The sequence below is a fragment of the Palaemon carinicauda genome, chromosome 6 (assembly GCF_036898095.1).
Source record: "Palaemon carinicauda isolate YSFRI2023 chromosome 6, ASM3689809v2, whole genome shotgun sequence".
Lineage (NCBI taxonomy): Eukaryota > Metazoa > Arthropoda > Malacostraca > Decapoda > Palaemonidae > Palaemon > Palaemon carinicauda.
This window is the reverse complement of record NC_090730.1, coordinates 153,064,057-153,086,507: the sequence shown is the minus strand read 5'-3', so window position 1 is coordinate 153,086,507 and position 22,451 is coordinate 153,064,057. Positions and strand designations below refer to the sequence as shown.

The 22,451-nt window shown below is 39.8% G+C and overlaps 2 protein-coding genes across 4 annotated transcripts in view; one reads left to right on the top strand and one right to left on the bottom strand.

The window, feature by feature from the left end:
- The window catches only part of LOC137642741 (uncharacterized), an 81,777-nt gene extending 68,558 nt beyond the window's left edge, over window positions 1-13,219 (bottom strand). Inside the window, exon 1 of one of the 3 annotated variants that reach the window (XM_068375577.1) lies at window positions 13,103-13,219. The gene's annotated coding sequence lies outside the window, so the exon portion shown is untranslated. Of the gene's footprint in view, window positions 1-12,834; window positions 12,859-12,910; window positions 13,070-13,102 lie in introns of those variants that run through there. The other 2 variants (XM_068375578.1, XM_068375580.1) reach the window with 2 other exon arrangements.
- LOC137643288 (histone acetyltransferase type B catalytic subunit-like) overlaps window positions 1-22,451 on the top strand; it is a 103,494-nt gene that overhangs the window by 16,485 nt on the left and 64,558 nt on the right. Inside the window, exon 2 of the mRNA XM_068376127.1 lies at window positions 14,553-14,692. Coding sequence (XP_068232228.1) covers window positions 14,553-14,692 — 140 coding nt within the window. The remainder of the gene's footprint in view (window positions 1-14,552; window positions 14,693-22,451) is intronic.

Here is a 22,451-nt window from a genome sequence, read left to right as displayed (position 1 = left end):
CTCGTACCATGTCAGAGAGTAGGTCCCTCCTTGCTAGGAGATGTACATCAAAGCAGGGAGTTGACCATGTTCACCTCCACTACTTTGCCTTGAAGGAGAGACCTGAAGCTTTTCCAGGTCAGACGTACTGCCAGAAGCTTCTTGCAGTTGAAATGCATTGTCCTTTGACTCGAGTTCCATAATCCCGAGCATTCCCTACCGCCTAAGGTCGCACCCCCGCCTACGTCCGATGCGTCTGAGAAGCGAACGTGGTTGGGAGTCTGAACAGTCAGGGGAAAAACCTATCAAAGGTTGATAAAGTCCTTTCATCCAGTCAGACCAGACTTATCTTCCGGAAACCGGGATCTAGACCGCTTCTAGCGTCTTGTCCTTTTCCAGTGAAGAGCTAGATGAAACCGAAGAGGACGGAGGTGTAGTCTTCCAAGTGACACCAATTGAACCAGGGATGACAGTGTCTTAACCAGACTCATCCACAGCCTGACAGGGCCGCGTTCCTTCTTCAGCATCTTCTGGATGGATAGCAGGGCTGGGGGTTGATCGTCTTGTTCAGCCATGTCCTCATCAGAGGGTTCCTCATCCGAAACTGATGAGGAGAGGGCAACGTCTGACTCGCTGAATCCGGTCGCACTGGTGGATGCGTGACGGAGCCGGACACAAGATCATGGTACTGCTGCACAGTCTGTGAACTGTCAACCATGGGGAAGCGAGAAAGTACAGCGACAACCCGAAACTGTCTAGACTGTCTGGGTTGTGCAGACAACCCCTATAGGGTTGCTGAGGTTGCCGCACTGCGTCACAACAAGTCACCTCTGCTGGTTGTTGAACGTCTTCCTAGTGACACACTGAACGTCCACAACCACCTCCGAGAGTCGCTTAACGTTAACGTGCGACTGGCAACCCACACTGGGTCGCACCGGAGGAGGAATCATCTCAACTGGCGGACGTGAGTAGGAAATCTCAGCGTCAACAGGGCGTACAACCAACCGGTAGGAAGGTTGTTGGCAAGAAGGTTCTTCTCCGTAAAAAATCCTCTATCAAGGACTAAGCTTGGACTGCATGTCTTGCAACAAAGCCCAAGGTCTATGGGAGCAGGTGTGGCAACAGACGGGGTAGCTACTGAAGCGGAACCATTTACCCTCCCTGGAAGCATGTTATGCTTTAATTAAAGTCCATAGGAGGCTAAGCAGCTTAAGGCTCCTCTCCAAATGACAGAGTCCTCAAGGGAATATCAGAAGGAGGGAGAACAGCACTTTCTCATCTACAGGAACCATGTCCGAGAAAAGCTAGGTTATCTCAGTGAGGGTTTCACTGGAGCATAAGCAGCAGACCAGAAGGCAACGTTATGAAAGTGCTTGACAGTCTGTGAACTGTCAAAAACTGAACTGTCAACCACAACAGGAGCGTGAGGACATACAGCACTGGTGCATTAGTAGCAGACCAGAAGGCAACGTCATGTAACTGTTTGACAGTCTGTGAGTTGGCAACAACCAAAGTTGTGTGGGGAAGCCTCAACTCTTGACTGACTAGTTTGCTGCGGGCGAGTGGCGGTAACCACAGTGTGTTGCGGAGGCTGACGCACCGTGTCAAAACACGGCAGCTTGTGGTAGCTCACGCACGGCAACGGAGTGCTCCGTGTGTCTGTGGAAGTCATCATACGTCTGGCAGGGTTGACTGTGCATGGGTGGAGGCGCTCTCACAACAAGAGTGTGGGAGCAGGCAGCCATGCCGGGCGCACAACCGTGGAAGGCTGTAGGCCCACGGGTGCATCGTCAACCTTCTCCGCAGTCGGGGTGTGGGAGCTGGCAACAACAAAAGCGGAGTGCTGGTGCGTGGGAGAGTATGGCGTGGGTTGCGGAGCATGACGCATTGCGGCAAAACACGGCAGCTTGACAGCACCTTCCCACTGCTGATGCGGTAGCTCACGCATGTTAACGGAGGGTGCAGCATGAACATGCGTCTGGCAGGGTCGACTGCGCATCGGTGGTGGAGCTCTCACAGGTGGAGTGTGGGAGCAGGCAGCCGCAGTATCTGCTGAGCGCACAACCGTGGCAGGTTGTAGCTTAACAGGTGCAGTGTCAACCTTCTCAGCACGATACTCCTGCATGAAGGAAGCAAGCTGAGACTGCATATCTGCAGTATGGACCACTAGGGTCTATAAAAGACGGCAACAAACGGAGCTACTGTCCGTTGTGACTGAGGGTCTAAAACAGCTGGTGCGGCAACAGACGGAGTTACTGCCTGTTGCGGTACCACCTTGCCTCTCTCGGAAGGTGTGCACAGGGTTGCCAGGTTGGCCTTTTTTCAGGCCAAAAAACCTCGAATTTGACCTTTTTTTTTTTTTTTAATTGGCCTTCAGTAATATCATGAAAAATATGCGGATATTAAGTACTGTACTATATATTTGGCCTTTTTCTCCATATAGGTTTTTTAAAGCTTCCGTTGTTTGAAAGTTGGCTTATCTCATATAGAAAATCTGGCAACCCTGGGTGTGCAGTCGTCGAAGACTGCAGCGAGTCCGAACTGACCCAGTGGCTACACCTAGGCCGTTGGACTTGCGCGGAAGGGACCGACCTGCACTTAAAAGCTGCAAGTTTGGTCCATGGTTTCTGCGAGAAACCTCTTCCGCAGACGAGGAATAAATGGGCTCTCTCGTCTTTGTGTGGGTGGGGTGATCACGTCGGCAACGTGTGTAGAAACACCCGAAACCACGGAGGGAAAACGTCTGTTCGTCGATCAAGGCCTGTGGAACCCATAAGTCCTTCGACATTACTTCTCCCCTGGGCTTGGGAGCTTGTAAGAGGTATCGGACTAGGTGAACAACTGGCACGAACAGACGAACCCTCGAAAGCAACACTGTAACACTTTGCGCATATCACTTTATCACTTTTGATTTTCTGTTTGCACTTATTTCACTGAACTCGAAACTTTAAGTGATTTGTACCTGAAACACGCAATCCTATCTTTCATTAAAAGGTGGTAATTGCGAAAACAGTTTTACAATGCAACAGAAAAACATAATGAAAGATAAAGAATTCAGTGGCTGGAAAAGAGACTAAACACTAGATCAAATAAACTACGTTTAAAATCTCTCACCGCATAAAGCCTGGGAACAAGAATAAAACTCTAGAAATGTTTTACCTTCTTCCCCTATAGCGACTAGGGAGAATAGTAAAAAACGAGAACAACGTTACCCGCTTGAACGAAACGTTTATTCTCCTCTCTCTCCCTCCGTCTCTATCTCTCTCTCTCTCTCTCTTGACTTAGAACCTGAGAGATGAGCCCAATTATATATCGTTAAAACATATTATTTGTTAAAGGAAAAAAAAACTGAAAGGTTTCCCATATAAAAAGTTCCTTTATTAGAATTAAAACCATTTAAGCTAAGAAAGAATGAACGAAACGCTAGAATCGGTTTACTCTTACTGCAACGTGAAACCGTGAAATACTCTCTCTCTATCGTAACGATAGAGCGCATGTTGAACGTTCTGAACGTCAACAACTGCGGAGACTAAACTAAACGTTAGTTCATCTTTGAAAACAGTACGAGACTATCAAAGAAATTCTTTCAAAAACATAAAATTAAAAAAGTACACATTCTTAAAAGGAAATACGATATGACGGGCTCAATGTTAATTAACTTCGGTTCCAAGTAAGGACCGCCTACTATTAGGAAAGGTCGTAAATAAACAAACATAAAAATTAATTTTTTATAAGTTTATAATAAATGGAAAGTTAATCGAAGAGGCCTATAAATGGCGGAGAGATATAAAATAAATAGCAAAATTACCAAAAACCTAAACACACTTCCGTCTAAGGGAAGGGTCGGTCATTAAAAAGTGACAGAGAGACCATACTCTCTTCGTCACCAACACTTCCGTCTAAGGGAAGGGTCGGCCATTTAAAAGTGAAAGAGAGTCCATACTCTCTTCTTCACCATAATTAAATCTATCCAAAACGAGTTCAAGTTTTGAAATGAAGATAAAACCCCTGCATAGCGAAAGCTCAAAACTGGAATAGTGTACTTCACCAAAAAGTTGTGAAAACAAATCCAGTTAGGGACGGCGTATTTAGTAGGTCTTGCCTGTGGCATGACAGAGGAAAAATTGAGTTCTTGTTGACAAGAAGTACTTGAGTACCTGCTCACAGATGGCGCTGTTGTGTACACCCCCACCAGTATAGCGATCGCTGGCGTATCCCGACCTTAGATTTCTGTCGGGCAACAGAGTTGACAGCTACATGATCATCGGGTAAGATTAATATTGAAAATGATATTTTAATTATAAAATAAATTTTTGAATATACTTACCCGGTGAATATATAATAGCTGCAACTCTGCGGCTCGACAGAAAACACACTCAAAAACTCGCGAGCGATCGCTATGAAGGTTGCGGGTGTGCCCACCAGCGCCACTATCGGCCAGATACCACTCTTGCATGTAAACAAACCCTTCAATTCTTCTCGTCCCGCTGCGTCTCTATTGGGGAGGAAGGGAGGGCCTTTAATTTATATATTCACCGGGTAAGTATATTCAAAAATTTATTTTATAATTAAAATATCATTTTTAAATATTTAACTTAGCCGGTGAATATATAATAGCTGATTCACACCCAAGGCGGTGGGTAGAGACCAGAGTTAATTAAGTTTACAGCGTATAAGCTAAGAGTTTTTGACAGTTATCAATATAACAAAACCAAAATATATAGGTACCTGGTAAGGAAGTTGACTTAGACGATTACTCTGCTTTATAAGTCTGTCTTCCTCACGAAGCCCAGCGATCCTCTTAGGATGCTGAAAGACTCCCAGGAGCTGAAGTATTAAGGGCTGCAACCCATACAACAGGACCTCATCAAACCCTTAATCTGGGCGCTCTCAAGAAATGACTTTGACCACCCGCCAAATCAATCAGGATGCGAAAGGCTTCTTAGCCTTCCGTACAACCAAAAAAAAAACAATATTAAAAACATTTCAAGAGACAGATTAAAAAGTATATTGGAATTAGGGTAATGTAGTGGTAGAACCCTCACCCACTACTGCACTCGCTGCAACGAATGGACCCAGTGTGTAGCAGTCCTCGTAAAGAGTCTGGACATCTTTCAAGTAAAATGACGCGAACACTGACTTGCTTCTCCAAAAAGTCGCGTCCATAATACTTTGCAGAGATTTATTTTGCTTGAAGGCCACGGAGGTTGCTATATCTCTAACTTCGTGCGTCTTAACCTTAAGCAAACATCGGTCTTTCTCATTCAAGTGAGAATGAGCTTCTCGTATTAAAAAAATCTGATAGAATATGACAAAGCATTCTTTAACATAGGCAATGAAGGTTTCTTAACTGAGCACCATAATGCCTCAGATTTACCTCGTAATGACTTAGTACGAGCTAAATAGAACTTAAGAGCTCTAACAGGACATAATACTCTTTCCAGTTCGTTGCCTACGATCTCTGATAAGCAAGGAATATCAAAAGATTTAGGCCAAGGACGAGAAGGCAGTTCATTTTTGGCCAGGAAACCAAGTTGAAGTGAACAAGTGGCTTTTTTCTGTAGAAAAGCCGATGTTCTTACTGAAGGCATGAAGTTCACTGAACCTTTTAGCCGAAGCCAAGCACACTAGGAAAAGTGTCTTGAGGGTGAGATCCTTCAGGGAGACTGAATGTAATGGCTCAAACCTGTCTGACATGAGGAACCTTAGGACCACGTCTAAGTTCCATCCAGGAGTTGCCAAACGACGTTCCTTAGAGGTCTCGAAAGACTTAAGGAGATCTTGGAGATCTTCATTGTTGGAAAGATCTAAGCCTCTATGTCGAAAGACCGAAGCCAACATGCTCCTGTAGCCCTTAATCGTGGGAGCTGAAAGGGAGTGAACCTTTCTCAGATGTAAAAGAAAATCTGCGATTTGGGCTACAGAGGTACTGGACGAGGACACAGATGCTGACTTGTACCAGTCTCGAAAGACTTCCCACTTCGACTGGTCTACTCTAACGGTAGAAGCTTTCCTAGCTCTTGCAATCGCACTGGCAGCCTCCTTCGAAAAGCCTCTAGCTCTTGAGAGTCTTTCGATAGTCTGAAGGAAGTCAGACGAAGAGCGGGGAGGCTTTGATGGACATTCTTTACGTGGGGCTGACGTAACAGATCTACCCTTCGAGGAAGACTTCTTGGAAAGTCTACCAGCCATTGAAGTACCTCGGTGCACCACTCTCTCGCGGGCCAGAGGGTAGCAACCAACGTCAACCTTGTCCCTTCGTGAGAGGCGAACTTCTGCAGTACCTTGTTGACTATCTTGAATGGTGGGAATGCATATAAGTCCAGAAAAGACCAATCCAGTAGAAACGCATCTATGTAGATTGCTTCTGTATCTAGGACTGGAGAGCAATAGATTGGTAACCTTTTGGTCAACGAGGAGGCAAAGAGGTCTATGGTGGGTTGACCCCAAGTAGCCCAAAGACTCTTGCCCACGTCCTTGTGGAGGGTCCATTCCGTGGGTATCACCTGACCCCTCCGACTGAGACAGTCTGCCAAGACGTTCAAGTCCCCCTGGATGAATCTCGTCAACAGGGAGATGCCTCGAATTCTTGACCATAAGAGAAGGTCCCTTGCGATCTCGAGCAGCGTGAAGGAGTGTGTGCCTCCTTGCTTGGAGATGTACGCCAAAGTTGTGGTGTTGTCTGAGTTGACCTCTACCACTTAGTTTCGAAGAAGCTTTCGAATATCATCAAGGCCAAGTGGACTGCTAATAGCTCCTTGCCGTTGATGTGCATGCTCTTCTGACTTGAGGTCCACAGACCCGAGCATTCCCGACCGTCCAGGGTCGCACCCCAACCCAAATCCGACGCGTCTGAGGACAACACGTGGTTTGGATTCTTGACTGCTAGGAATAGTCCCTCTCTCAGACTGATATTGCTGTCCCACCATTTCAGGCATGCCTTTACTGGTTCGGAGACTGGGAATGATACCGTCTCTAATGTCTTGTCCTAGTTCCAGTGAGGGGCTAGATGGAACCGGAGAGGCAGAAGGTGAAGTCTCCCTAGTGAGACAAACTGCTCCAGGGATGAGAGAGTCCCTACGAGACTGTTCCAACTCCTGACTGAATAAACGTTACGTTTCAGCATTAGTTGGACTTCGAGCAGGGCTTGACTGCGAATCTCCATCCCCAAATAAAGAATAATCTGGGATGGGATCAGTTGGGACTTTTAGGTTGACCAAAAGTCCCAACTCCTTGGCCAGACTCAACGTCCAATGTAGATCCTGCAGACAGCGAAGACTGGACGATGCTCTGAGAAGCCAGTCGTCCAAGTACAGGGAGGCTCGGATCCCCGATAGATGGAGGGATTTTGCCACATTCCTCCTGAGCCTCGTAAACACGAGAGGCGCAGGACTGAGGCCAAAGCACAGGGCTCGAAACTGGTACCCCACATTCTTGTAAACAAACCTCAGAAACGGTTGGGAATCCGGGTGTATAGGAATGTGGAAGTATGCCTCCTGAAGGTCGAGAGAGACCATCCAGTCGCCTTCCATAAATGCTGTCAAGACAGCCTGGTAGACTTCATCGTGAAGTTTGTCTTGACAATGAACACATTGAGCGCACTTGCCTCTTACGTACTCCTGCAGTGAACATGGCTGCCAAATCATTGGAGCCATCCCTGAGGGACTTGTTCCTGCAGAGAACGTGGCTGTCAGATCATTGGAGCCATCCCTGAAAGCCTTGTTTATGCATGACATAATTGTACAGCAAAACTTCAAAGGCTCGAAAATAGCTCTGAAGTCGACCTGTAAAATTTGGAGCGTCTCATGGCCAGGCGCCAGGGAGAGTCTATGAGGTTTGAAAAGTCTATCTGGGCAGAGGCAGGAACTCCCAAGCCGAGAACTTCTCTCGTGTCATATCAGACTCTCGCTCTATAAGCCAGCTTAAAAGAAGGGAAAGCAAAGGCTGTCTCCCCCAAACTCCTCCTGGTGATAAACCAGTCGCCTAGCAAACGTAAAGCTCTCTTAGAAGAGCGAGAGAGCACTAGCTTATAAAACAAAGGCTTCGAAGTAGCTAGGCCTAGTGTAAGCTCTGACATTTAGGCGAACGAGGAGCAGCAGTTACAAAAAGATCCGGACAAAGATCCTTAAAAATCAGCATGATTTATTTAAAGTCCATAGAGGGCTAAGCAGCTTTAGGCTCCTCTCCGTCTGACAGAGTCCTCAAGGGAATATCAGTAAGAGGGGGAACAGCAACTTCCTTATCTAAAGGAACCTTGTCCGACAATAGCCGAGTCTCAAGCAAGGGAGAGACCTACCGTGGTGGCAATGCTTTACAAGCAGAGTCCACACGCACTGGTGCATTAGTAGCGGACCAGGACGCAACGTCATGTAACTGCTTGACAGTCTGTGAACTGTCAACAACAACAGGTGCGTGAGGACGCACAGCGTCCACTCGAGACTGCTTTGACCGCCTAGACTGAGCAGTCAAAACAACTCTAGAATTCGGAGGTTGACGCTCGGCGTCAAAACAAGTCAACTCCGATTGTTGGCGAACGTCCTGAACGTCAACAGGAGCATCAGCAAGTGGCCTAACGTCCAAATGTGGCTGAAAATCCACACGAGACCGCATCGAGTGTGGTTCTAAACAACCTGACTGACGTGACTTGGCTACGCCAACGTCAACAGGACGCACAAAGGAACATTAGGGTGGCTGAAGGCCAGGATCTCGATGAGATAAACGGCTAGGCTCAACGGACTTATCGGCAGAATAGTCTTCCATAAGGGAGGCAAGCTTATTCTGCATGTCTTGCCGTACAACCCATTTAGGATCAACGGGAATGGTTGCGGTAAGAGACGAGGGTAACGTCTGTGACTGCAAAACCTTGCCTACAAAAAGACTCTCGGAGTCTGTGTTACGCCTTTGTTTAGGCGGCGAGCAGTCTTCCGATGACTGCATAGGGTCAGAGCTGTCCTAATAGTTAAAACCAGGACGCTGGACCTGTCCTGAAAGGACTGACTTTCGCTTAAAGGGCCTCGAAACCTTGTTCCGCGGTTTCTTATGCGAAAAGCCTTCGGATGACGAGGAGAAAATCGTCTATCTCGCCTTATGGTAGGGGTGATCTTGGTAAGATACACCTGATACCATAGCGGGAACGTCTGTTCGCTGATCAAGGCCTCTCGAACCCATAAGTCGTACGACATTACTTCTCCCCTGGGCTTGGGAGCTTGCAAGAGGTCCAGGACTAGGCGAACGACAGGCACGAACAGACGAACCCTCTGTCGCAACACTGATAACACTTTGCGCAATATCACTTTATCACTACGATTTTCTGTTATGCACTTATTTCACTGAAATTGAATTTTTTAACAATTCACATTAGGTATGAATAAAACTGATTTCTACCTGAAGCACGCAATTCTACCCTCATCAAAAGGTTGCAATTGCGAAATCAGTCGTATAATGTAAGCACATTAATACCAGCAAAAAAACAGTTAACATATTTTAAGATAAAAAAATCAGTGGCTGGGGAAGAGACTAAACACTAGTTCATTCAAAACTACGTTTTCAATCTCTCACCGTACAGTGCCTTGGGACGAGAATAAAAACTAAAAACGTTTTATCCTTTCTCCCCGTACAGAGACTAGGGACGAGAGTAACTCGAGAATAACGTTACTCGCTTGGGACGAGATAAAGATCGGAACGTTCTCTCTCCGTCTCTACCTCTCTCTCTCTCTCTCTCTTGATTTCGCACCGAAGAGAAGAGCCCACTTACCTTTCGTCAATAAACAGGTTATTTGACCAAAGGAAAAAACTGAAAGGTTTTTCAATTAAAAGTTCCTTTAAAATAGTCTTTAAAACATTTAAGCTTTGAAAGAAAAAAGAACAAAACGTCAGAATCGATTTACTCTTTCTGCAAAGTGAAACCGTGATACTCTCTCTCTCTATCGTAACGATAGAGCGCAAACTGCGTAGCATAAATAAACTAAACGTTAGTTCATTTTTGAAACAGTACGAAGACTATTCAAAGAAAAAAACTATCATAAAATATTTACTAAAAATATTTCATTTAATAAGTTTTAAATCATTAGCTCTGTAAAAGTTATTTACGATTGAAAAGGGCTCAACGTTGTTTAACGTCGGTTTCCAAGTTAGGACCGCGTATCTCAGGAAAGGTCGCATATAAACAAATCATTAAAATTTATTCTGATGTTTATTATAAATGGAAAGTTAATCGAAGAGGCCTAATAAAGGCGGTTGAGATATAAAATATATAGAGGAAAATCTATAATTAATTTATAACGTGATAAGAAAATTGCTAAAAGCCTAAAACACACTTCCGTCTAAGGGAAGGGTCGGCCATTTAAAAGTCAAAGAAAGTCCATACTCTCTCTCTTGTCATCAAAAATTAAATCTATCCAAAAACGAGTTCAAGATTTAAGATGAAGATAAAACACCTGCACTGCGAAAGCTCAAACCAAAATGAAGTACTTCACCAAATATGTTGCGAAAACTCCAGGTTCTACAGCGAGTATTGATACGTCTTGTCGTCAACGTCGACAGAGAAGAATTGAAGGGTTTGTTTACATGCAAGAGTGGTATCTGGCCGATAGTGGCGCTGGTGGGCACACCCGCAACCTTCATAGCGATCGCTCGCGAGTTTTATAGTGTGTTTTCTGTAGAGCCGCAGAGTTGCAGCTATTATATATTCACCGGCTAAGTTAAATATTTAAAAAATTACGCTCTCTTCGAAAATGACACTCGTTCCCGTCGCAAATGAATAGTTTCAGAAATATATATAGTGTACATCTATATCCTCCAATAATGGGGGACCCCCAGTGAGAACTCGGGGTTTAGGGTGGGGAAAACATACTGGGGAATCGTTATATAAACGTAATACAAGCCTTTTCTTCTCTATTCATTACCTTCTTGAAATTATAACCGGAGGAAAATACAAAACAGTATATCTGAATAAACTTTGGAGGTGCCGTTGCAAAGATTGTGTCATGAAAAAATACAGTAACCAGTGCTGCCAACGTCCGATGTAGATCAAATGTTATTTTGTGACCTGTCATACTACTAGGCTAGGTTAGGTGGGTTTGTCAGGTTCTGTGCCCTTTTTTGTACTTTTTATATATTGGGTAAAACTTATATGGAGAAATTGTTTAAAATTCGTATGGAAATATCTATCATTGCTATCGTTAGTAATGTCAGCGTGCCGTTGGTAACTCTGTGTACCATACGTCATCGTTGGTAACACTGTGTATTATTGGTAACGTTGCTAATGTTATCGTTCGTAGTACATTCGTAAGAGAAGTGACACCGTGCAACTTAAAGTTAGCCGAAATGGTTAATCTGTTTGTTTCCGATTGAAATGAACAGCAAATTCCGTTAAATCAAGTTATTTACTATAGGAAAACATATATTTTCTGTTCGAAATCTCACCCTGTAATACAATAAAAAATTACCAATTTAATGTGCTAGGTTAGGTTGAGCTGGATTCCAAATGACATGGCAATATGAATTGGATTTAATGAGCTAGGGTAGGTTAGGTTAAGCTGGATTCTAAATGAAACAATCAAATTAATTGGATTTAATGAGCTAGGGTAGGTTAGGTTAAGCTGGATTCTAAATGAAACAACCAAATTAATTGGATTTAATGGGATATGTTAGGTTAGGTTGAGCTGGATTCTAAATGACAAAAACATATGAATTGGATTTAATGGGATATGTTAGGTTAGGTTGAGCTGGATTCCAAATGACATAGCCATATGAATTGGATTAAATGTGCTAGGGTAGGTTAGGTTGAGCTGGATTCCAAATGACATAGCCATATGAATTGGATTAAATGTGCTAGGGTAGGTTAGGTTGAGCTGGATTCCAAATGACATAGCCATATGAAATGGATTAAATGTGCTAGGGTAGGTTAGGTTGAGCTGGATTCCAAATGAACTAGCCATATGAAATGGATTAAATGTGCTAGGGTAGGTTAGGTTGAGCTGGATTCCAAATGACATAGCCATATGAAATGGATTAAATGTGCTAGGGTAGGTTAGGTTGAGCTGGATTCCAAATGACATAGCCATATGAATTGGATTAAATGTGCTAGGGTAGGTTAGGTTGAGCTGGATTCCAAATGACATAGCCATATGAATTGGATTAAATGTGCTAGGGTAGGTTAGGTTGAGCTGGATTCCAAATGACATAGCCATATGAAATGGATTAAATGTGCTAGGGTAGGTTAGGTTGAGCTGGATTCCAAATGACATAGCCATATGAAATGGATTAAATGTGCTAGGGTAGGTTAGGTTGAGCTGGATTCCAAATGACATAGCCATATGAATTGGATTAAATGTGCTAGGGTAGGTTAGGTTGAGCTGGATTCCAAATGACATAGCCATATGAAATGGATTAAATGTGCTAGGGTAGGTTAGGTTGAGCTGGATTCCAAATGAACTAGCCATATGAATTGGATTAAGTGTGCTAGGGTAGGTTAGGGTGAGCTAGATTCCAAATGAAACAGCCAAATTAATTGGATTTAATGGGATATGTTAGGTTAAGTTGAGCTGGATTCCAAATGACAAAAACCTATGACTTGCATTTAATGGATTTGGTTATATTCCAGCGATGGACCAAGCAGCACCACACCTGAGCCTAATTTCCATTCAGTGATAGACACAGGGATATAAGTATTTCCGATTAATTAGATTTGAAAATCAATTCAACACTTACAAAACTTCCATTCTAAAGAAAGGAGTCAAACCAGCACTGAAATTAGACAAATACACGAAGCGGTGTTTGTGATTTATAACTGACTTTTACACAGACTACCACTGCTGTGCCAACACATATTGAACCTACAGCTTTTATACACACATTGCTCATCACTGAATGACATGGTGCAACACATGCGTAGTCGTCAAGAAATCCAGATAAAAAAAAATTTCCCCACCGTAATGCATCTCGTGAGCCTTCGGGTAGACTAACCACTGCCACTTCACACCCGCCATTTCACCCGCACTAACATTTTCACCCACTTTATGCAATGACACTTGTCTGATTCACCGTGACATATAGGGCAAGACTATTCTCTGCGTAACTTTAAACTACTGATACATTTTTACAAATGAAAACAAGAGAATACCATTGTAATTAGAGATAAACGTTCCCGAGAAACACGACTGCATCCCCTCACAAGTTACAGCGAGTAATCAACAAGGCCGACGCAGAAGTGGTGTTCGGACGATCCATTATATCATATGGCGGTTACTATCTATATAATAAAAATATTTCAAATAATTTATTTAATATAAATATCATATGAATGTGTGTTTTAATTTCTTCAAGATAAAAAGAATAATTTCTAATCTCAAATTTCGTGAGCAGAATCGAACACTGGCGGGAGAAGGACTTTGTTTTCATGGCCATTTTGTAAAGCGCAAAAGTGACGTCACAGTGAGAGATATTGTGTTTAGTATTCACGATTCACCTGCTTTGGTAGCGATAACATTATATGTCATTCATGAGATTTATCATAAACATTTCAATCATATCAATAATTACCATTTTGATTCTGTAAATATTCATAACTTTAGGCCACGTATTGCATTATGAAAGCATAACACGTTTCATCATTTGAATAAATTAATTATTGTAATTTTGTGTTGCTGCTGTGGTCTATATATTATTTAATTATACACAACTCATTATCGTAGTAGATGATATATCTACATTAACTAGAACATAAACGAATTACCAAATACTGACCATTAGCTTCAAAACATAATACTGTATAGGTCTACACAAACAAGAATAATTGTAGAGATAAATACGTACAAAATATGCAATTCATTGCTATTATATATATATATATATATATATATATATATATATATATATATATATATATATATATATATATATATATATATATATATATATATATATATATATATATATATATATATATACTGTAGGCTATATACGATTGAAAGAAAAGATGTAAATTCTCTCTCTCTCTCTCTCTCTCTCTCTCTCTCTCTCTCTCTCTCTCTCTCTCTCTCTCTCTCTCTCTCTCTCTCTCTCTCTCTCTCTCTCTCTCTATATATATATATATATATATATATATATATATATATATATATACATAGATTAGGAATATGCACACACACACACTATATATATATATATATATATATATATATATATATATATATATATATATATATATATATATATATATATATATATATATATATATATTGCAGGTAACATAGAAGAATTTTGTAGTACGAGTCATAGAATTGCAGGATTAATTGTCAAACTAAATATGAAGTATGAAATGAAAATCATTTAAATGTATGCACCAACAACTTCCCCTACAGAGAAAGAAGTATAAACTTTTTATGAAAATCTGGAGATATCTATGAAAAAAACAAAAAAAAAAACATGAGACTTGATTTACATTTGTTTTGGGCAATTTCAATGCTAAAGTAGCTCAAAATAAGAGAGAAGAATCGATAGTAGGTAAATATGAGGGTGCCAACAGATGTTTTCTTTAATAAATGAAAATGGAAATGTTATCCTCAATAAAGATTAAGTGATAGAAATTGCAGAGAATACCTATACAATAGTGATACAAGAAATAACTTTGCCAATAGAGATAATGAAACAACGGAGCTGGTACCAAACGTAATAGCAGAAATAAAGAAAGCATTAAAAGATGTGAAAAGAGGTGTGAAAAGCAGCAGGAAAAATGGACTAAAAATTTATCCAATAGTAGACGGAGGAGATTTCATAGTACAGTAGTAAAACCCGCTTAATTCTACATCAACTGTCTGCAAAAAAATACTCCATACCTACAGCTTGGAATAACTTTATCATTATACTAATCACAAAAAGGGAGACACAAAAGACCCGAAAAATTACCGCCCATTAAGTTTACTCTCCGTAATATATAAAATATTTACAGCGATCATATTAGGCCAGATAGAAAGACAGCTAGACTTAATCAGTAGAAATGTAGGACTGAAAATGAAAATGAGTAAAGCTAAGATAATGTGCTATGAAAATGCATATGCAACAAATAAGAGTTATGAACGAACCTCCAGAGATTGTTTATGAATATATGTACAGAGGACAGACAGTGTTTCCCCTGGACACGAGACCAAAATTAAAAGAAGGATAAGCATGGAATGGGGAGCATTTGGTAAACAAAATGGGATATTAAAAATTAAAATATCACTTGCTCTTAAATTAAAAGTATTTAATTAGATAGTCCTACTATTAATGACTTCATGCATCAGACACTTGGAACCTTACTAAAGCCTTAGAACAAAAGCTAGTTACCAATCAAAGAGCTATGGAACGGTAGAATAATGATGGGAATAACACTAAGTGACAGAAAAAGAGCAACATGGATACGAGAGAAAACGAAAATTAAGGATATTTTAACATGTAAGAAAAAGAAATGTACATGGACAGTACATATAATAAGAATAACAGACATAGAGGACATTAAGAATAAGAGAATGGGTCCCTACAGATAATAAAAGAAGGGAAAGGAAAAGAAGACGATGGATTGAAGAACTAATAAAGTTTTCGGGTGTGGGCTGGTACAGTAAGACGATAAACATATGCAAGTAGAAGGGCATGTCTGAGGCATTTGTTCTGCAGTGGAATAGTAACGAGAGAGAGAGAGAGAGAGAGAGAGAGAGAGAGAGAGAGAGAGAGAGAGAGAGAGAGAGAGAGAGAGAGAGAGAGAGAGAGAGAGAGATAGTTTGGTACAACACTGATTTTGCAAATTTGCATCCGGCTATGGTATGTCCGGTATTCTCAGACAATAGACTACAGATCACTTCAATAGTCGACCTACCCTTGACATATCAGCTTGGGTCAAGATAGGCATCAATATTAGGTAAATATTTCATATAATTCGGAATACAGTGTCTGTGCGTCAAATGTGAGACATAGTTGATAAGTCAAGCTATTCAGTTTTTAGCTTGGTTGATAATCTACTTGATGATTTTTAATGTAAATTACATACAAACAAGTAAATAGTTATTATGTAAAATGCGTGTATGTTTATGCATATCAAACATTTTCCCGCCCGCTAGCGACATTGTTACTGGGACACGGCAAATGATCTCAGCGAACAGTTAAGCTACCTATGAAGATCCTGCATTGAAGACGGGTTCGTCGCTTGTTGTACCTGTACCACAAAACACAATTTTACTTTGTGCTAATATGATTAATTTAATTAACATTATAATACTGTATATGTAGGCCTTTAGATAAATTTCTGATTTCGAGCATGAAACAATTTTTCTCTCTCCCCACCAGATTATGGATTTAGATGACGTAATTTTCTATCAAAAAGCATTACAATGACATGACTTTGTCATTGAGAGAAATTAAAATTCTAAGCTCAATATTAATTAACAAAAACGGGTGTTCACATAATTTAAGTGAATATGGATATGATAAAATAGATGGGTTAGGGCGAATACTCAAATGAAACTGAATATATTTAATAAAAAATAGAAAAGGCAATACTTTTGTTAATTAAATGTTGTAGGCGTAGTGAAATGGGAAATTTACTGAAATTTCCAATCAAAACCTTACATGAACCAGTCGCACATTTGGTACTAGTTATCGAATTAATTCTAATTTTTATTGTCTATACTATACACTGTATATATATATATATATATATATATATATATATATATATATATATATATATATATATATATATATATATATATATATATATATATATAATTGCCATCATCATGACTGACTGATTGATTTGAAGTTGTCTAGTATCATGATATCAAGTCTCATGCGTGGAAAATATTGTAATTTTTTCATTACTTCTGATATCGTTTATTCATTTCCCTTCCTCACTGAGCTATTTTTTTCCTGTTGGAGCACTTGGGCTTATAGCATCTTGCTTTTCCAACTAGAGTTGTGGCTTGGCTAATATTAATATTAATAATAACAACAACAACAACAACAACAACAATAATAATAATAATAATAATAATAATAATAATAATAATAATAATAATAATAATAATAATAATAATAATAAAACAAAAGCAAAATAGAAATATTGATTGGAAGAATCTATTGATAATTAGAAACTAATATAAATGATTTAGGAAAAGAAAACAAAGAAACGAAGTAATAAAGTAAATTACCTTCAGATATAATTGTAACCTCAATTAGACCTACAAAGATTCAAAATCCACTGAAAGGAGTTATTTTACTAAGGAAAAGTTGTGAAAGATATCTCAAACAACGAATATACAAATATCTACGCTATAGGTCTATCAAAAACGTTGCAGAAGCATGAAGTGAAGTTTAAACTATTTGCAGACGATACCCAATTTTACTTTACCATAAATTATATAGATTATATTGCTGAAACTAAAAAAAAAAATCTTACCAGTGTTAAGGAATGGATGACAATTAAATAACTGAAAATAAAGCAGTTTATCGTGGTTGGGAAGAAAAATAACATAATAAACTTGGGTCATATTCAAATAATGATGAATAACAGCTCGGTCCCGATATCTAGTAGAATTCGTGATCTAGAAGTAAATCTTGACTGTAACATGTCTCTCAATATTCAAATAGATAATGTAGTAAAAACATATGGATGTCACATTAGAAACATTGTTTTTGAAAAGCAATACCTGGATGAACATTCTGTAACGAAACTTGTGATAAACTGTATTATCAGGATTTACTACTGTAACTCCATCTACCACAATCTACCCAAAGTGCAACTTTAAGAAATTACAAAACACATCTAACAGAGGAGCAAGACTGCTAAAAGGTGACCCCCTACCCCCACAAAAAAAAAAATGGATCCCTCATATACCGATTGAATAAAAAGAGCTGCCTATAGCAATAATTGAGTTCAACATATGTGCAATAATCCATCAAGGTATCAGAACCGGACTTCCAAAATTTCTAAGAGAATCTTTACATATTGTGCAGCCAACAAATTGTGTCGACACGAGAATAGTTGCAGATGGTTTCAAATTATTGTAACCAAGATATGTGTCTTCTATACATTCTAGAGCTTTTAAATATGCGGCCCCAAGACTATACAACAAGCTCCAACTAGACATTCGAAAGACTGAAGATATTCAACCTTCAAAAAGAAACTGAAGACTTTTTTCTAAGTGTTTCATTAATGCAGATTAGAGAATAAACACGTACTATGTGATACACTAAACACCTAAGAATGTATAAGATAAAGTGATGCTGATAGGTCCTGTAGGGCACAGAGTTCCCCTGTGTGATGGGACCAGAAAAACAACCCTGAAAATAAGTAAAGTATCTCCGTTTTCTTCTACACCGCAAAAGCCATCTGACTACGCGTCAATAAGCTGTTGAATGTAACACTCATTTCAACTCTATTTCCATTCCGTTATCATATTGTGTCTTTTCATGCCAATGTCAACCTTATTGACAAAAGTCGTTGAATGTATTTTTGCAATTGCCACTCTTATGTGACCCCTTGGGGCAACAAATGCCTATAGATAAAGTTAATTATCTGAGGGCTCGCCTTTTGTTAAAGTCTTCATTGCTCCCATCACATTGGTGACCTACAGAGTGCCTCGAACACCCACCCTGCCTCCCAGAACACCGTTTTGTCTACTGTATCCTGATATCCTCTGATGATGGCCAACACTCACCCCAACACATCTGTCCATGCTCACAGCGAAACCCACGCCCTTCGCCAGCAGATATGTTTTCCTGGTTTCAGTTTTGAATCGATGGCCCTTACAGAAATTATCAGTATTACTTACCTTTAACCTACTGCAGACAGTTCTTGTGAACTGAACCTACTTCATGCCCTCTGCGTACAATGCCTGCTGCAGCCAGTGTGAGCCATCCTTCCTAATGTCAACACTTTGCCCATGGACCTCATGACCAGATTCGTTGCCTCCTTGATAGCCACTTCCCCATCACCAAGAACTTCATCAACACACCACTCGGGCCACCTATGACAAAGGGCACAGTCATGCAACACCGACTGAAACTAAGGTGAATGCTGAAAAACATTGAGACGCATCTAGTGACATGCCTGGCCTGGGGAGAGACGAAACTGCCAACCACCCACTTGTGCTGCTCCATAACTGACAATCTCAACAACCCCTGGATGATACTCCTCGCCTTCAATTGTGCTACTATAACTCCAGATGTCAATGGAAAAATAATACATTAGATCATCGTCTGTGGTGGTGGGCTCCTCATTAACTAATTTATTCTTGTTGTACGATTCAGGATCTAAGGTGCACTTTCTGGTAGATGGTGATGAATGTCTTTTCTTTCTGCCACTTAAGGCCGCGACCCCATCATTTCAAGACTGCTGGTGTCCGCCTGTGGATTTGCTATTCCAATTTCCCACCCATGGTTACGAGACGCTAATACTGTCGTTTAAGGGTGTCCAGTACCCATGGAATTTCATCGTCACTGACGTTACACTGTTTATTGTCGTAAGTTTCCTCTCCCATTTCCACCTCCTGTTTGAATCTAAACATCAACGTTTAGTATGCACACTACCTTACTTTATATCACATCTTCCCCCAGAATTACCCAAGAAGTCCAAGGTCCCTGTCAAGAAGTTTCTACCACCAAATCAAAATGACGGCACCCCAGTATTTGCAAGATTCGGGCATTTGGTCCCAGACCGTTTAGCAGCTGCTCAACTAATATTTGCTGATTTTGAAGAATTGGGCTTTTGATTAAATGCCTCAAGCTCATTGTCGTTGCTTTTGCGAATCATCCTGAAAAAAAAAGGATGGATCCCTAAGCCCTTGTGTGTGTGTGCGTGCGTGTGTGTGTGTGTGTGTGTGTGTGTGTGTGTGTGTGTATTTATACAAGGCTATACCTTGGCTACACCACTAAAATGAAACACCATTTCTTAGCCATTGATATATAATGAATATAGGTTGAAACATACAATAATACTTCAAAGATTATGAGACAAGTAGGTGAACAAACAAAATACTTTTGATATTCGTATATCATATTCAGTTCTGTCCTGCATATATATATATATATATATATATATATATATATATATATATATATATATATATATATATATATATATATATATATATATATATATATATATATATATATATATATATATATATATATATATATGTGTGTGTGTGTGTGTGTGTGTGTGTGTGTGTGTGTAAGTTGTTTTTACTTCTTGCACTAATTTTGTTTGCATAGCTAAGAATGAAGTTGAGAGAAAATCTGAAATAAAAGTAGAGGAACAGAGTTGAATAATAAAAATTACGGTGAAGTTTTAGACCCTACTAGAAACTATCTTAGGCTTGAGCGGGACTCAACATTCCCACACAGATTGCTTGGAAGGGGTATTTTCAATAGGCTATCAGAACTTCGGTTAAAATGCATACTGTAATTGTTCACCTCACCTGTGAAACGATGGTTTGAGTTCAAGTTTCATTAATCATAAAAGAAATCAGTGTCGACTAGAATCGGATTGAGTAACTGATTCTCCAAAATTAATGTATCAAAAGACTATGGGGGAAGGAGTGTGAAAACAAATTATAAAATGTATTATAGTATTTGGAATTATATCAAGATGCAGAAATTTGTAAAATCTTTACTTACACTAAAATCATTTATGAAGTTGTTATATTGAAGAGGCACACAAATCTTCTATAATCTCTGGAAGGCTTCTTTAATCAGCCGTCACTTTGTTAATGTATGAGCACAGATTTTCTTATTTTGTTTTTCTTTGGGTTAACTAGTAACTCACAAGCACACAGAGTATTATACAATTAATCTTGGGAATGCAATACATTTGCGACGGGGTATCCTGTCCGTTAAGTTTAGTTGTCTGCAGTGAAGTCTAATCTTGGTCTGATGCGGACTAGAACTAAAAAGTAGTCAGAAATGTTTTTGTTGATTATAGGTGTTTTAGATGAAAAAAAATATATAACGTAATCTGAATAATTACGTTCTGCAATCCTTGCTGTTAATTATTGTAAAATTATCTCAATAAAATTTAAAACTAGAACGTCGTCGATTACTGTTATTGAACGTTGTCGAACGTTGAAATCAAACGTAGTCGAAACGTTGTTGAATATTGTCAAGTCTAAATGCATGTCATCGAAGTCTACGAATTTCATACACCGAGACCCCGAAGACACATCACTTTGACGTTTCAAAATATACTTTATATTTAGACCTACTCGTTTACATTCAACGGCGACCTTATTCTATTAAAAACGTATGCCAGGACAGAGTTTGGCCGTTTTTTACGTGGAAGTACAGGGTCGCCGTTACAGAGGCTGTGACCCAACTCTATACTGCACTGGAAAAGTCGCACGAGAAAGAGAAAAAGTAAGAACTTTCCAGACCCAGTCCCGTGATCTGATTGCATTTATAAGTAGGGCAATTCTCATGAAAGAAGAATTAAAAAGTCAAAATTGACCACAATAGGTTGCCAAAATCAATGATAGCAAGGTGTTAGCCTGATTTCAAGGTAGAATTGGATAAAAGTAAAGACTGAGAATTTCATTATCAATTTATTTATTGTACAGGTAAAATAAGCTTAATTATAATAATAAGAATAATCTTAAAAGCTTTGCACCTATCTATAAGGCGATGGAGTGCACGCAAATTTATTTTGCGGAGAACAATTAGGAACCAGGAAATAGGCTATAACTATAGCATTCCTAAATGGAGAGAAAAGGGGAGAGGGGAGGAATGTATTTAACCAGCATTTTAATTACATCAATTTAATAACTCGTGAACCTGAAACACTTCATTAATCATTTACTCGAACAAGCACATCTTCATCAAATGAGTTCATTAACTGAGTTGAGCATTAGGTCTAGTCTCGGAAAGTAAAATGTCAATCAATATTATAAGCATTATGGAATTATCAAAAGATTTTTTATCCATATTTTTCCCGTTTTAGGTACAATTCTATAAAAAAAATAATCCCTGCATGAACCTACCACTTCGAATAGTGTGCACCCAATATGTTTTTTTTTTTCTTTCCTTTTTGTCGTTTCCACCAGCAATGGGACGCCAAAATAGAAGGAGGAAGGTAAGATGGAGAAGATACATAAATAAACATGAATATTAATAAAAGTGTTTTTAAATGTGGCATTGATAATAATCCTTTGAACAATTTGCAGAGGTTGGCCAGGGCACCAGCCGCCCGTTGAGATACTACCGCTAGAGAGAGGGGGTCCTTTGACTGGCCAGACAGTACCATATTGGATCCTTCTCTCTGGGTACGGTTCTTTCCCTTTGCCTACACAGACACCGAATAGTCTGGCCTATTCTTTACAGATTCTCCTCTGTCCTCATACACCTGACAACACTGAGATTACTAAACAATTCTTCTTCACCCTAGGGGTTAACTACGGCAATGTAATTGTTCAGTGGCTACTTTCCTCTTGGTAAGGGTAGAAGAG